The following is a 17,707-nucleotide window of genomic DNA, read 5'->3' as shown; positions in this document are numbered from 1 at the left end:
TAAGCCTAATTGGGAATCATTGCTAAAGAAAATTATAAAACTATTACTCCCATAAACCACGACGATAAACCCGGAAAGATCGCTCACGTTACCGTGGTCACCCATCCGTTTCCTGCCTCAGCAGCAGAGTTGTGTCGAGAGATAGGGAAGACCGAACAACACCATAACCTCAACCAACTCTACAATGAAACTACCACCAATAGTATCCTCTCTCGAGGTCGGCTTCTTCACGATACTGCTGGTAAGGAACTTCGACAGCTAACTTACACGTCCTCGTATTTGAAGTGCGGTCGGTCTGGCTTCACAAACAGTTAGCTAACATTAGAATTATAGGCATTCGTTTTTCAAAGTGATAGCTGCTTTTGTCAATCACAAAATAAAGATGTATTGAACCTGAATATAGTCTTTACATTACTGTACCTAGCTAACGTTAGCTGGCTAAAATAGCTAGTCGGCAAACCTGGTTAATTGAGATCAGCTAGCTGGCTAGCTAAGCTCAGTAACGTTAGCCAACTGTTAGTTAGCAATGTAGAGACATGAGTCATGACCCTCGTTTTCTGTGACCACTCGCCTTACTCTGTTACTCTTACCCTGTTATGTTAACTAGCTAGCTAACGACTGTGCAAGTCCAAATCAGTATCTTATTCTAGATGCATGGTGAATCTTAAATCCACGTATCATTGATTGTGTGAGCTAACGTTAGCTATCAGACTTGGCTATATTTGCTGTTTGTTTAACTTACCTAGCTAGCTAGCCAACAGCTAATGTTGTAGTTGTCTTGATTGCTAACATATGTAGCTAGCTAGCCAGGTCGTGGGACGGTACCACAAGTTAGTAAATTTAGCCGTAATCGTGTTGCGGAATGATTGAGCCGGTTGGTGAATTCCTCTGTTGTGGCTCATTCCTATTGGCTGACAACCCGGAACTGATCAAGCTCTGTTCTGCTGCTCAGGATATCGGCCTATTACAGTGTAAACTTTTTTTTACAGGCAGTCAGGGATTTAAACTAAGTCATAACTAAGTCATATACTTGTTAATCAGCACGATTCATGGCTTTTATAATGGCTTATAATCTAGAAACCGGAAGATAGCTAGAAAGTAGCTACAAATATGTCTGTATTCATACATTATTTAGGGAATAGGCCTGTCTCGTCACCGTCACATAGTTAAACCAGAGACAGTGGCAACATTTAATTACTGAAATATATCTTGTTAAACTGAAGCTGTTGTCGCTCAGAAGACATACAGATGAGTGTCACAGCCAGGCTGCTGTGAGAGAACCTCATTATACGTAATACCACTAGTCCGGTATTAGTTGACCCCAGAAATAGTGTGTACATTTTATAAATACAACCACATCCGCCACCACTCAGCCTTCTCTCTAAAGTGCTATATTACAACCCACAGTAAAGACAGCTTCTCCTGTTAACACAGACTGTCACCTTAAATGCATACTGTACATACATATACAGTGCCCTCTGTAATTATTGGGAAAGTGAAACATTTCTTCTTCTTTTGGCTTTACACTCCAAAAGTTTGGATTTGAGGGTATTTCATTTGAGGGTATTTTCATCCATGTTGGGTGAACCGTTAAGAAATTACAGCACTTTCTGTACATGGTTCCCCCCATTTTAGGGGACCAAAAGTAAAATAAAATGTTATTTGTCACATGCGGTGAATACTTAAAAAAATTCAATAGAGCCGCACATTCTAGGAGCTCAGATGCAATAATTTAATAACCTAATATTCAACGTTTTGACTGACAAACTGTCTTCTTCAGGGTATAATCACAAACACTGCGGGGTGACTAGTTTATATAGTGTCAAAGGACACACACAGGTGTCTGTAATCATGGCCGGTGTGGCCTGATATCATTGGTTAATTCTCATATATAAAAATAACATACCAAAAACATGAATGGATAGCATTCCATCATAGACACAATTTGCCTACCTAGGCCTACAAAACATTTACAATAGCAAAATTACAAGAATGGCTTCAGATCAAAGTCTACGTTGAAACCGAGAGGAGCAAGGGTCTTTAAATTAAAGATCCAGGCAGCCTCTCGTTTTAACAATAAATTATCGAGGTCGCCCCCTCTCCTAGGGAGGGTGACATGTTCGATGCTGATATAACGTAGTGAAATGCGCCCGAATACAACCGGTGTAGACCTTACCGTGAAATTCTTACTTACAAGCACTTAACCACACAACTACTGATCACTACTACTGACTACACCTACTGACCACAACAACAAAACAACTGACCACAACTACAGGCCACAATCATACAACTACTGATAACAACTACTTACCAAAACAACTAACAACTACTGACCAAAACTACCGACTAAAACTACTGAACCCCACAAAGTATCACCACAACAACACAACTACTGACCACAACCACACCATTACTCACCATAAAACTATGGACCACACAACTACTGACCACAACTACTGATTACAACCACACAACTACTGACCACAACCACACAACTACTGACCAAAACTACTGACCACAAAACTACTGAACACTTCTGACCAAAACTGATACCACAGAAGATACTGACCAAAACTACTGATCACAACCAAACTGCTGACCGCAACTACTGACGACACAACTACAGATCACAACTACTAACCAAAACTATTGACCACAACCAAACAACTACTGACCACACAGCTACAGATCACAACTACTGACCAAAACTATTGACCACTACTGATCACAACTACTAACAGCACCAACTAAACTGACCAAGACTACTGACCAAAACTACTATCCACAAGTACTGACCACAACCACAAAACTACTGACCAAAACTACTGAACCACACATCTACTTATCAAAACGAGTGACCAAAACTACTGATCACTATTGACCACAACTGCTGACTAACTACTGACCACGACCAAAGAAAGAAACACCACAACTAATGAACCTCCCTACTACTTACCCAAACTATTGATAAAAACCACACAAGTACTGACCACAACTACTTACAAAAATGACTGACCATTACTGAATGTAGGGACATGTGCCGAATACAACCGGTGTAGACCTTACCATGAATTGCTTACTGACAAGCACTTAACCACACAATGCAGTTCAAGAAATAGAGTTAAGAAAATATTTAAAAAATAAAATAAAAAATAAAATAAAAAATCACAAGATATTTACATAACAATAACAAGGCTATATACAGGGGGTACCGAGTCAATGTGCTGGGATACAGGTTAGTCAAGGTAATTTGTAAAGTGACTATGCAAAGATAATAAACAGTGAGTAGCAGCAGTGAAAAAACAAAGGGGGGGTCAATGTAAACAGTCCAGGTGGCCATTTGATTAATTGTTCAGCCGTCTTAAGGCTTGGGAGTAGAAGCTGTTAAGGAGCCTTTTGGACTTGCCGCTCTGGTACCGCTTGCCGTGCGGTAGCAGAGAGAACAGTCTATGACTTGGGTGACTGTAGTCTTTGACAAAGTATTGGTCCCATATTTATAAAGCGCAATGACTACATCATGCTTGTGACTCTACACATTTGAATGGATCGTGAATAATTACGAGTGAGGAAGTTACAGACTCAAAAAGAGCATACCCCCAAGACATGCTAACCACTAACAATAACAGGGGAGGTTAGCATTTTATATCAAACCCCCAAGACATGCTAACCACTAACAATAACAGGGGAGGTTAGCATTTTATATCAAACCCCCAAGACATGCTAACCACTAACAATAACAGGGGAGGTTAGCATTTTATATCAAACCCCCAAGACATGCTAACCACTAACAATAACAGGGGAGGTTAGCATTTTATATCAAACCCCCAAGACATGCTAACCACTAACAATAACAGGGGAGGTTAGCATTTTATATCAAACCCCCAAGACATGCCTACCCCTTACAAAAACAGGGGAGGGTAGCATTTTGGGGTGGTGTGATATTTGTCCGTTCACGATTCATTCAGGATTATCTGTAATCATGGTAGCATCCACATTAATGTAGAAGTGTTTAGAAACATATTATATTCTTATTTTCAATAAAAGCAACTCCAAAATGACACACTACATTATTTACCATTCATTTCTATTGGGCACAACAATCTGAAAATAAACCAAAACAAACAGCAAATGCATCCAACAAATTTGTAGAGTCACAAGCTTGATGTAGTCATTGCGTGCTAGGAATATGGGACCAAATACTTAACTTTGTACTACTTTAATACACATACACAGTGGGGAGAACAAGTATTTGAAACACTGCCGATTTTGCAGGTTTTCCTACTTACAAAGCATGTAGAGATCTGTAATTTTTTATCATAGGTACACTTCAACTGTGAGAGACGGAATCTAAAACAAAAATCCAGAAAATCACATTGTATGATTTTTAAGTAAATAATTAGCATTTTATTGCATGACATAAGTATTTGATCACCTATCAACCAGTAAGAATTCCGGCTCTCACAGACCTGTTAGTTTTTCTTTAAGAAGCCCTCCTGTTCTCCACTCATTACCTGTATTAATTGCACCTGTTTGAACTCGTTACCTGTATAAAAGACACCTGTCCACACACTCAATCAAACAGACTCCAACCTCTCCACAATGTCCAAGACCAGAGAGCTGTGTAAGGACATCAGGGATACAATTGTAGACCTGCACAAGGCTGGGATGGGCTACAGGACAATAGGCAAGCAGCTTGGTGAGAAGGCAACAACTGTTGGCGCAATTATTAGAAAATGGAAGAAGTTCAAGATGACGGTCAATCACTCTCGGTCTGGGGCTCCATGCAAGATCTCACCTTGTGGGGCATCAATGATCATGAGGAAGGTGAGGGATCAGCCCAGAACTACACGGCAGGACCTGGTCAATGACCTGAAGAGAGCTGGGACCACAGTCTCAAAGAAAACCATTAGTAACACACTACGCCGTCATGGATTAAAATCCTGCAGCGCACGCAAGGTCCCCTGCTCAAGCCAGTGCATGTCCAGGCCCGTCTGAAGTTTGCCAATGACCATCTGGATGATCCAGAGGAGGAATGGAAGAAGGTCATGTGGTCTGATGAGACAAAAATAGAGCTTTTTGGTCTAAACTTCACTCGTGGTGTTTGGAGGAAGAAGAAGGATGAGTACAACCCCAAGAACACCATCCCAACCGTGAAGCATGGAGGTGGAAACATCATTCTTTGGGGATGCTTTTCTGCAAAGGGGACAGGACGACTGCACTGTATTGAGGGGAGGATGGGGCAATGTATCGCGAGATCTTGGCCAACAACCTCCTTCCCTCAGTAAGAGCATTGAAGATGGGTCGTGGCTGGGTCTTCCAGCATGACAACGAACCGAAACACACAGCCAGGGCAACTGAGTGGCTCCGTAAGAAGCATCTCAAGGTCCTGGAGTGGCCTCGTCAGTCTCCAGACCTGAACCCAATAGAAAATCTTTGGAGGGAGCTGAAAGTCCATATTGCCCAGCGACAGCCCCAAAACCTGAAGGATCTGGAGAAGGTCTGTATGGAGGAGTGGGCCAAAATCCCTGCTGCAGTGTGTGCAAACCTGGTCAAGAACTACAGGAAACGTATGATCTCTGTAATGGCAAACAAAGGTTTCTGTACCAAATATTAAGTTCTGCTTTTCTGATGTATCAAATACTTATGTCATGCAATAAAATGCTAATTAATTACTTAAAAATCATAATGTGATTTTCTGGATTTTTGTTTTCGATTCCGTCTCTCACAGTTGAAGTGTACTTATGATAAAAATTACAAACCTCTACAGGCTTTGTAAGTAGGAAACACTGCTGATTTAGCAGGTTATCAAATACTTGTTCTCCCCACTGTAAGTGAATTTGTTCCAATACTTTTGGTCCCCTAAAATGGGGTTACTATGTACAAAAAGTGCTGTAATTTCTAAACGGTTCACCCAATATGGATGAAAACACCCTCAAATTCTAGCTCACGGTCTGCACTTTAACCCCATAGTCATTGTTTGATTTCAAACTGTTGGAGTTTACAGCCATAAGAAGAAAACATGCTTCACTGTCCCAATAACTACGGAGGGCACTGTGACCGTGTCTGTGTCTCTCGTCTTAGAATACACACCTTTTAGAGGGTGTGTCTTCCACCACACACACCCTGCTGATTTGAATGAGTCAAACGACTGATGTTAGATAAAGCTTAGTTATCTGAATGTCCTCATTGACAGGATGCTACTGAGACGCTGGTTTAGAGGGGTTCCCTTAGTATTAATACATGGGAATGTCCAGGCCATGCTTAACTTAGCCCCAGTCTATATCCTAGCCACAGCCCTGTCTTCTGTCCTAAGTTCAACTATCAGTCTAGTGACTGGCTCTTGTTGCTGTTTTTGTGTGAAGTTATTGTTATGGTGGTAGCAGAACATTGGATTGCGCTGTCATAGGACTCGGAAATGCTTGCTGAGATACAGAGAAATACGTTTTATCTTCCAGGGAATGTGAGACTCGGCGTAGTAGAGCATCTCCAGTAACACCACTCTCTGTCAAAGATGGGGGATTAATGAAGATGTCTTACTCGGGCCGTTTACCATTGGAAAAAATTGTCACAGTTCCAGTCTGCTTAAGGAAGGGGTGGCTATCCCATAGACACATGCGATAGCAGCTGAGTCTGGTCTGCTTAGTTCATGTACTGTATATGAACCAGAAAATATTATGCAATGTGATGTCTCACTTCTACTTCTTTCTCTGCCTCCGTGTCCAGTGTATGACACTGTCCTGGTCGCTCTAGTCCATGGGGAAGTTTGACTTTGACCCTGAGAACAGAGTCCTCTGTTCCACATCACCTGTGGCGTCAACGTCCATCAGAGAACTGAGATGTCTGGATCTCAACAGGACTCATATGGATGAATTATACATAAATAATAAAAAGGGAGGGAGCCAAAGAGAGAGAGAGATGGTTTCTCACCTGTTTGCCTGGTCTGGAAACAGCAACAAGGGAATTCGTTGGAAACCAATAGGACAGCAGATTTAGAACTTCTTCCGTTAACACTGCAAACACTGACTGGTTGTTTTTGGACTGGGCTCATGTCACATCTGTGTGAGGGACAGGTTCTAGCCATATCATCGCATTAACCCTTTCTTCTCCGGCTCTAGGTGACTGGTCTCTCCACTCCAGGCCAGGCTGAAATTACCAGTCTAGACACAGGAAACATTGAAGACATCCTCAGTAAGACATTATCTGTGACAGGGTATAGAGACATCTCTGTGGTTCTCATCTATCCCTCTTTCTCTCTCCATCTCTGTAATTTCCTCCCTCTCTCTATCATCTCTCCCTGTATTGCTCTATCTTGTGTTGTCTCCTTCCTCAACGCTTGGTGGCTGTTTGACTGTATGAATAACACTAATGATTCACCCACGAACCTCCCTTGCCTATGAGTATGTGTAAATGTACTTCCTGTGTGTTTGACGTTTGTAAACAGTGGGTGTAACGTGTTTTTTTTTCCCTCACAGACAATGCTGGAGTGGCGTTGGTTAATTTCTATGCAGACTGGTAAGTGTGTTAGTTCTCCTGTGAACATTTGTCCTCTCCTACTCAATTGTCTGTTTGCATACATTTTCTTTGTGTCCACATCAGTTGTTTGCCTTGTGTGTGTTTAACTAGTGTGTTTGTGTGAGAGATGAATTAGAATTCCAACACGCTTTAGTGGCATCATGGCTGGAGAGTAATGCAATGTGGCCAAAGCAATTACATTATGACAGTTCCTCCAAAGGGTAACAATATAAAATCTCATTTGATAAGCAAATTATACCCACATTCTCCCCCCTCTCCTCCCAGGTGTAGATTCAGCCAGATGCTCCAGCCTATCTTTGAGGAGGCATCGAACATCGCGAGGGAGGAGTTTCCTGACATCACTCAGGTGGTGTTTGCGCGCGTTGACTGTGATCAGCATTGTGAGTGACACGCTCGTACACACACAGGGTTTTAATCCGTAACATAACTTTTGGTTTGCCCAAACTCTGTAAAGTAATTATTACTTTTAGCTCATTTTATGTTACTTTCCCCTTAAGAGGCGTTAGAAGGAGATTAAAAAATGGATGTTGCATTTTACTTTATGGGTTATGTAGGCTTCTTCTAAACCATTGCTTTCTACTTCAATACAGATAATCATACGATTAGGCTATATCTTTACATTGAAATCCAAAGTCGGTCAGATTTCCGGTCATTCCAATTCATGTAATTGTCTTGATCTTCAAGAATAGGATATAGCAATATAGATAAGCCAAATTGTTTAACCTGAGCATGACCCCAAAACCAAGGACTTATTAGCCTACTGTTGTTTAACCTGAGCATGACCCTAAAACTAAGGACTTATTAGCCTACTCTGTTTAACCTGAGCATGACCCCAAAACTAAGGACTTATTAGCCTACTCTGTTGTTTAACCTGAGCATGACCCCAAAACCAAGGACTTGTTAGCCTATTCTGTTTAACCTGAGCATGACCCCAAAACTAAGGACTTATTAGCCTACTCTGTTGTTTAACCTGAGCATGACCCCAAAATCAAGGACTTATTAGCCTACTCTGTTGTTTAACCTGAGCATGACCCCAAAACCAAGGACTTATTAGCCTATTCTGTTGTTTAACCTGAGCATGACCCTAAAACTAAGGACTTGTTAGCCTATTCTGTTGTTTAACCTGAGCATGACCCCAAAATCAAGGACTTATTAGCCTATTCTGTTGTTTAACCTGAGCATGACCCCAAAATCAAGGACTTATTAGCCTACTCTGTTTATGATTTTGTTGTCATTGAGGACTGATTGGGCTCATTGCTTCAAGTTGAAAAGGAAATTCTGCTCTCATGGAATAACATGCTTTGAGCACTAACAAAAAGTGCGTGTGGAAAAATGAATACCATATGCTGCATTTGCCATAGGCCTATTGTTTAAGCTTGTGTTGGTGACACTGATATCTCTATCATTTGCAGCTGAGTTGATCAGAAGTGTGCGAGTTTGAACATGTGTCCAATAGGCCTATGGACATAATTGTTTTAATCAGCATGAATTGGAGCAATAAAAGCCCCACTTGTGGTCTTGTTAAAAGAAACTTGATTTTGACAGCATGTGGAGCACAATACCATGGAGGATTTTAGATTGGAGGAGCCGTCAAACGTTTATTCCATAGACTGTGATCCACACTAAGCAGCTGCAAGAGCACATTTTCACTGGCTGTCCACTGGTTGCAACATTGATTGATAGGCAGCTTTAACTTCAACCATTATTGGGTTAAAATATACATGTTCGTTTGTCCACAGCCATCCACAACAACCACAATCCGTGAGGCGCAAATAGCTAAATGAGAGAGCAGCAGTGTAGATATCAATAACACTAGGAGGTACGACATCCTTACCTCCAAGTGTTTATTCAAGTTAAATGTATAATCTTTGGATGCCAACAGCAGTAAAATCAAAATCACATTTTACTTGTCACATTTTTTGTAAGCAACAGGTGTAGAGCCACTGCCTGTTCACCCCGCTATCATCCAGAAGGCGAGGTCAGTACAGGTGCATCAAAGCTGGGACCGAGAGACTGAAAAATAGCTTCTAGCTTTAGGCCATCAGACTGTTAAACAGCCATCACTAACACAGAGAGGCTGCTGCCTACATACTTGAAATCATTGGCAACTTTAATAAATGGATCACTAGTCACTTTAATAATGTTTACATATCTTACATTACTCATCTCATAAGTATATACTGTATTTTATACCATCTATTGCACTTTCACCTTTGCCACTCGGTCATCGCTCATCCATACATTTATATGTATATATTCTTATTCCATCCCTTTACATTTGTGTGTGTCAGGTAGTTGTGGAATTGTTAGATTACTTGTTAGATATTACTGCACTGTCGGAAGCACAAGCACAAGCATTTTGCTACCCTCGCATTAACATCTGCTAACCATGTGTATGTGACAAATAAAATTAGATTTGATAGACTAACAGTAAAACGCTTACTTGTGATCCCTTCCCAACTATGCAGAGACAAAAATAGAAAACAATATATAATAACACAAGGAATAAATCCACACATAACTGGGCTATATACATGGGGTACCAGTACTGAGTCAGGATAACTGGGCTATATACATGGGGTACCAGTACTGAGTCAGGATAACTGGGCTATATACACAGGGTACCAGTACTGAGTCAGGATAACTGGGCTATATACATGGGGTACCAGTACTGAGTCAGGATAACTGGGCTATATACACAGGGTACCAGTACTGAGTCAGGATAACTGGGCTATATACATGGGGTACCAGTACTGAGTCAGGATAACTGGGCTATATACATGGGGTACCAGTACTGAGTCAGGATAACTGGGCTATATACACAGGGTACCAGTACTGAGTCAGGATAACTGGGCTATATACATGGGGTACCAGTACTGAGTCAGGATAACTGGGCTATATACATGGGGTACCAGTACTGAGTCAGGATAACTGGGCTATATACACAGGGTACCAGTACTGAGTCAGGATAACTGGGCTATATACACAGGGTACCAGTACTGAGTCAGGATAACTGGGCTATATACATGGGGTACCAGTACTGAGTCATGATAACTGGGCTATATACATGGGGTACCAGTACTGAGTCAGGATAACTGGGCTATATACACGGGGTACCAGTACTGAGTCAGGATAACTGGGCTATATACACGGGGTACCAGTACTGAGTCATGATAACTGGGCTATATACACAGGGTACCAGTACTGAGTCAGGATAACTGGGCTATATACATGGGGTACCAGTACTGAGTCAGGATAACTGGGCTATATACACAGGGTACCAGTACTGAGTCAGGATAACTGGGCTATATACATGGGGTACCAGTACTGAGTCAGGATAACTGGGCTATATACACAGGGTACCAGTACTGAGTCAGGATAACTGGGCTATATACATGGGGTACCAGTACTGAGTCAGGATAACTGGGCTATATACACAGGGTACCAGTACTGAGTCAGGATAACTGGGCTATATACATGGGGTACCAGTACTGAGTCAGGATAACTGGGCTATATACACAGGGTACCAGTACTGAGTCAGGATAACTGGGCTATATACATGGGGTACCAGTACTGAGTCAGGATAACTGGGCTATATACACAGGGTACCAGTACTGAGTCAGGATAACTGGGCTATATACATGGGGTACCAGTACTGAGTCAGGATAACTGGGCTATATACACAGGGTACCAGTACTGAGTCAGGATAACTGGGCTATATACATGGGGTACCAGTACTGAGTCAGGATAACTGGGCTATATACATGGGGTACCAGTACTGAGTCAGGATAACTGGGCTATATACACAGGGTACCAGTACTGAGTCAGGATAACTGGGCTATATACACAGGGTACCAGTACTGAGTCAGGATAACTGGGCTATATACACAGGGTACCAGTACTGAGTCAGGATAACTGGGCTATATACATGGGGTACCAGTACTGAGTCAGGATAACTGGGCTATATACACAGGGTACCAGTACTGAGTCAGGATAACTGGGCTATATACACAGGGTACCAGTACTGAGTCAGGATAACTGGGCTATATACATGGGGTACCAGTACTGAGTCAGGATAACTGGGCTATATACATGGGGTACCAGTACTGAGTCAGGATAACTGGGCTATATACATGGGGTACCAGTACTGAGTCAGGATAACTGGGCTATATACATGGGGTACCAGTACTGAGTCAGGATAACTGGGCTATATACATGGGGTACCAGTACTGAGTCAGGATAACTGGGCTATATACATGGGGTACCAGTACTGAGTCAGGATAACTGGGCTATATACATGGGGTACCAGTACTGAGTCAGGATAACTTGGCTATATACACAGGGTACCAGTACTGAGTCAGGATAACTGGGCTATATACATGGGGTACCAGTACTGAGTCAGGATAACTTGGCTATATACACAGGGTAGCAGTACTGAGTCAGGATAACTGGGCTATATACACGGGGTACCAGTACTGAGTCAGGATAACTGGGCTATATACATGGGGTACCAGTACTGAGTCAATGTCCAGGGGTACGAGGTAATTGAGGTAGATATGTACATATAAGTAGGGGTAACGTGACTAAGCAACAGGATATATAATAATCTGAGGGCCCATGCCGAAAATGTTCAGCCTCCTGATGGGGAAGAGCCGTTGTTGTGCCTTCTTCACGACTGTGTTGGTGTGTGTAGTCCATGTTAATACCTTATTGATGTGGAGGAACCTGAAGCTCTCGACCCGCTCCACTACAGCCCTGTCGACGTGGATGGCGGCGTGCTCGGCCCTCTGTTTCCTGTAGTCCATGATCAGCTCCTTTGTCTTGCTCTTAATAAAGCCTTGATTTTTTTGTTGCAGTCGCACCATTAGAAGGACTGTATGCTATAAAAGCCTAGTCCTGCTCTTTTCCTGCAAACCATCAAAATAGATTTGGTGTGTCATCATAGTGGTCTTTGATTTGTGGTCCAACAAACTTAAACTGTTTTTTCAATGCTGATTTGAATGTCGTTGAGAAAACAAAGGTGTCCTCATACTTTCTCAATTTAAAAGTAAGTAATAAAGTAGGATTTAAATTTTTGTAATTTGATTACAATATTTTAGCTGGTAGTGGATTACAGTTAGTTTTTTTGTAATCAGTTACTCCACACACACACACACAGACGTTTGATAGGCACGTCCTTTGAGATAAACAAATTAAAGGGAATTATTGATGACCTGCAAACTGTTTGAAGACTAATGACAAAATTGCTGCTGCCTGTGAAGACTGGAGCTTAGAGACACCCTGCAGTGAGACTGACACCTGCCAAACACACAGCACTATGAGAATATTTACTCTCACTGGGGGGCAGCTTTCATCTGAGGGATCAGGGGCTGACTGACGGCTGTGTCTTTAGACAGCTTTAAACACCCTCTATCTGTCTTTTACTCTCACCTTTTTTCATCCATCCCCGTTTCTATCCATCCTTTTCTGATTTTCTCTACCTGCCTCTTTTCCTTCATTCCCCTTTCCTTTGTCTGCCTTTCTCCCCTTCTACCTCATTCTATATTAAACTCGGTCTTTATTCACCCCTCTCTCCCGCTCTCTGTCTCTCTAGCTGACATAGCTCAGCGGTACAGGATCAGTAAGTACCCTACGTTGAAGTTGTTCCGTAATGGAATGATGATGAAGAGGGAATACAGAGGTCAGAGGTCAGTCACAGCCATCGCTGACTTCATCCGCCAGCAGAAGGTCGATCCCATTAAAGAGATACACAGTCTGGAGGAGGTCAACTCTGCAGATGTGAGTATCAGGCACACACAAATCAGTGTGTTGTTGTCCAAACATTTGAACATGTAAAAGGTGTGCCTCAGGGATCTGTTCTAGGACCATTCCTAATCTAAATATTGAATAATAATAATTTATTACATTTGTACAGCGCTTTTCATTATACAGAATAATCTCAAAGTGCATAAAAGTAAAAAATGTTAACCAAATAGAAGATAAAAAGACAACTATACAGGGCAACTGACACAAAGAACACAGCTGACGGGACACCAAGGAGCTATCAACAGAAAGCCTCCTAAAGATTTGTATATGACTCTGTCCTCAAAGAATAATTGGTACTGAACCAGGAAAAATGTCTCTCTCTCTCTCTGCAGAGGGACAGGCGTAACATTATTGGCTACTTTGACCAGAAGGATTCTGAGAACTATCACACGTTTGAGAAGGTGGCCAACATCCTCCGAGACGACTGTGTGTTTCTCGCTGCCTTCGGGTGAGTCAAGCTTCTTCAGATCAACCACTGCACTTAGGGTCTACGAAACATTTATAATATAGTTTATATGTTTTTGGTCTGGCATTTGAGTAATCTTTCCTTTCCTCTGTCCCTCCAGTGACGTGTCCCAGACAGAGAGGTTCAGTGGTGATAATGTGATCTATAAACCGATGGGGGAGACTGTTCCTGACATGGTGTACCTGGGCTCACTAACCAACTTTGATCTCACCTACGCTTGGGCGCAGGACAAATGTGTCCCTCTGGTCCGCGAGATCACCTTCGAAAACGGAGAGGTGCGTTCTCTCTACCTCTTTTTCTTCTCTCCGTTTGATCCAGTCTAAAGTAAATCATTTAGGTTTTGGGCTAGCCCCGGTCTACACCGCTGGGAGTCGTCTTCCAGGTCTGGCTGGCTTCTTCCCCTACAGCAGCCCCATCCTAATGTAATCCTGTCCTTATCTCTTTGCTCATTCATTATCATATGAATAGAGGGGTGTGCTTATCCCATTGATACTTGGCCTGGGATGGCACCCACAACATCTACGCCATTTGCCGACAACAAGGCATAGACACACACACCTGAATCTCCCACTGACCCGTTAAGGCTTCCGGATGCTTCCCAGCCGAAACAGTTTCTGAACAGTTTCTGCATACATTACATTTTGTGACGTTTTTGTTCATTTTGGACCTCTGCAAGGGTTTTATCTGCTGTTTTGGGCACACCAATTTTTTTCTTGTGGCAATCCGAAGTCGGTAGCCAAAGTCTACGCCCCCTAGTCACAGATTGGTCAACAGTGGGTATTCTTCAATGAAGTGCTTGTTGTCATTCAATGAGATGACCCGTCCTCATACTACACCAAACATCTTAGTCAGATGCAAAATTGCGCAACTAAGATCTCCTCTGCAAAAATGTCAACATTAATGACAGATTTCTCGAGTTCTCTTAGATTAATTCTGACTATTGAAGAAGTGTATAGTGGCGTCTCAAAATGGACAAACCGTACTATTTCTTTTTTTCAAAATGTTCACGCGAAGGTCTTTTAATGGAGTATGCGAGCCCATCGTTTGGTTCGGCTCGGTGCCAGACGAACTGAAGCATGCTGATGCCTTCACTCTTCTTCCTCTTCCCTGTGTGTGTGTGTGTGTGTGTTCCAGGAGCTGACTGAAGAAGGGATCCCATTCCTCATCCTGTTTCACGTGAAGGAGGACACAGAGAGCTTGGAGAAGTTCCAGCACGAGGTGGCACGCCAGCTCATCAGCGAGAAAGGTAGTGTGTTTGTCTTAAAAGTCTGTTTGTGGCCCAATCACCTGGGGAAATAACAGGGTGTGCCACAGGGTTCAGTGCTGGGACCATTGTTACTCTCTTGTTCTATTTATTTATTTGTGTTGTGTTTTCATCCCCGCCAGGGACAGAGTTGCATTATATTTGTTAGATAACCGTACTATTATAGTCATGGTAATCTCTTAATAAATAATATAAATTATATTAATAACTGTCCCCTCCTGCCTAGGATCTATAAACTTTCTGCATGCGGACTGTGAAAAGTTCCGTCACCCACTGCTGCACATCCAGAAGACGCCAGCAGACTGTCCTGTCATTGCTATAGACTCCTTCAGACACATGTATGTGTACCCTGAGTTCAGAGACATTGAGTAAGTACAACCTCTCTACTTTCTTTCACCTGTCTCTGGTTGAATTTTTATTTTTGACCTCTTAGCCATTTGGCCAACTATTTAGGGCACCTTGAGTGGTTCTCGACCGGTTCCAACCGACATTTCTGTGTTCAGCTCTGTGAATGATGCAGCATCAATGCATGTAAACTCTGTGAATGGTCTGGTTGTCCCGCTTCGAACGCCGTCTCCGATGACATGCAGCATGTGAAATCTGACACATCATTTACATGGAGAGCGACAGGTCACATTTTCTGGCCTGTCCAGACAAAGGATAGATTTGCTCTGGCTGTGGAGCTCGCAGCTCCAATTGTGATACGGCGTATGGAACGTTTGTCAGACCATGAGACATTAATTGTTCATCCAAAAGTATATATTTTTGATACTTTGAGGGGTCTTACAATTCAAACTCAAATAGCAAAATTATCCTTGGTATGGCTTTCTTAAAACCCCAAAAATATAAACGCAACATGCAACAATTTCAAAGATTTACAGTTCATATAAGGAAACCAGTCAATTGAAATTAATTAATTAGGCCCTAATCTATGGATTTCACAGGACTGGGAATACAGATATGCATCTGTTGGTCACAGATACCTTAAAAAAAAGGTAGGGCCATGGATCAGAAAACCAGTCCGTATCTGGTGTGACCACCATTTGCCTCATGCAACGCGACACATCTCCTTCGCATAGAGTTGATCAGGCTGTTGATTGTGGACTGATGTCCCACTCCTCTTTAATGGCCGTGCCAAGTTGCTGGATTTTGGTGGGAACTGGAGCACGCTGTTGACATCATCAAACTGCTCGCACACACAACGCCATTCACGTGGTTTGTGGTTGTATGGCCAGTTGGACATACTGCCAAATTCTCTAAAACGACATTGGAGGCAGCATATGGTAGATATTTTAACATTCAGTTCTCTGGCAACAGCTCTGGTGGACTTTCCTGCAGTCAGTGGCCTTTTATTGTACCCAGCACAAGGTGCACCTGTGTAATGATCATGCTGTTTAATCAGCAGCTTGTTATCCCACACCTACCAGGTGGATGGATTATTTTGCAAATAAGAAATGCTCACTAACAGGGATGTAAACACATTTGAGAGAAATAAGCTTTTTGTGTGTATGGAACATTTCTGGGATCTTTTATTTCAGCACATGGATCCAACACGTGTTGCGTTTATATTATTATTCAGTGCAGAACCCCCCAGTTTAGACAGGACTTAGACTCTTATGGGTTAACAAATCAGTAATGAATGATCTTTGTGATGGTGTTTATTTAATGGATTTTAAACAGCTGAATTGTGGTGTTTGTGTCTTTTTGTTTTTACATAGTCTACAGTTACATTAACAAATGACAATGCTATTGTTTTATTTGGTAATGCATTTTCTTTTGTATTCTGTTTCCTTCATAAACACAGCCAAGTGATTATTTTTGCTATAGCATATATGAAGTGTATTTATTAGACTGTTAGAATGTTGATGTCCAAAAGGCTCGTCATTGGCTTGAGGGGTTGTCCCTCGAGGCCAGGCTTTTCTAGTGTTCATTTGTGTCTGACTTGAGTGACAGTATTTGAGATGGCTCATTATTGTTGTCATTAGATTATTTAGATCTGTTTGTTGAAAATCTGCATTTGTCAAATATAATACATTCCATTACACACACAGTCCACAGATAATAATAGAAATGTCACACCTTCTAGATAATTCTTCTATTGACGGCCCTGGAAACCGGAGCTAATGTGACATGACTTGGCACGTGCAATTAGTGTTAACTAATCGAATGTAATTTCATCTAATCTATTTTACCCCCCATCTAAACCCTTCCCCCACCACTCCCCCTATCACCTCTGTGATCAGACAGACAGAGCCCTGAGGTCTGACACCCGCTTCAACTAATTACATTACATCACATTCACTACCACCTCCTCTGGATGTCTGTGTTTGTGTTCTCCCTCCCTCTGTCACCGAGATCAAATTATTTCATTAGCTGTGTGTGTGTGGTGTCTGCAGCCACCTCTAACATGCAGAGACAGCTTTGATATGGGACCAGCTCTGATGTGATATCAGTTTATGACCTTCTGTCATTAACCACACTTCAATAATGTCATTGGTAGACCTAATGATTATATTAATGTGTGTAGGATCCCAGGGAAGCTGAGGCAGTTTGTTCTGGACCTCCACTCTGGGAAGTTACACAGAGAGTTCCACCACGGCCCAGACCCGACAGACAGCACACCTGGACAGGTCAGA

At 42.2% G+C, this 17,707-nt stretch overlaps 1 protein-coding gene across 1 annotated transcript in view; it reads left to right on the top strand.

Moving 5' to 3' along the window:
• The first annotated feature begins 90 nt into the window (after positions 1–90).
• The window catches only part of LOC139420382 (endoplasmic reticulum resident protein 44-like), a 19,239-nt gene continuing 1,622 nt past the window's right edge, over positions 91–17,707 (top strand). Inside the window, exons 1-10 of the mRNA XM_071170428.1 lie at positions 91–241; positions 7,119–7,191; positions 7,476–7,515; positions 7,801–7,916; positions 13,130–13,314; positions 13,674–13,789; positions 13,908–14,082; positions 14,942–15,053; positions 15,298–15,439; positions 17,599–17,701. Coding sequence (XP_071026529.1) covers positions 185–241; positions 7,119–7,191; positions 7,476–7,515; positions 7,801–7,916; positions 13,130–13,314; positions 13,674–13,789; positions 13,908–14,082; positions 14,942–15,053; positions 15,298–15,439; positions 17,599–17,701 — 1,119 coding nt within the window. The 5' untranslated portion in view covers positions 91–184. The remainder of the gene's footprint in view (positions 242–7,118; positions 7,192–7,475; positions 7,516–7,800; positions 7,917–13,129; positions 13,315–13,673; positions 13,790–13,907; positions 14,083–14,941; positions 15,054–15,297; positions 15,440–17,598; positions 17,702–17,707) is intronic.

This window comes from Oncorhynchus clarkii, chromosome 2 (genome assembly GCF_045791955.1).
Source record: "Oncorhynchus clarkii lewisi isolate Uvic-CL-2024 chromosome 2, UVic_Ocla_1.0, whole genome shotgun sequence".
In the NCBI taxonomy this organism is placed as follows: domain Eukaryota; kingdom Metazoa; phylum Chordata; class Actinopteri; order Salmoniformes; family Salmonidae; genus Oncorhynchus; species Oncorhynchus clarkii.
Note: the sequence above shows the minus strand (reverse complement) of the source record. Positions and strands in the feature narration are given on the sequence as shown.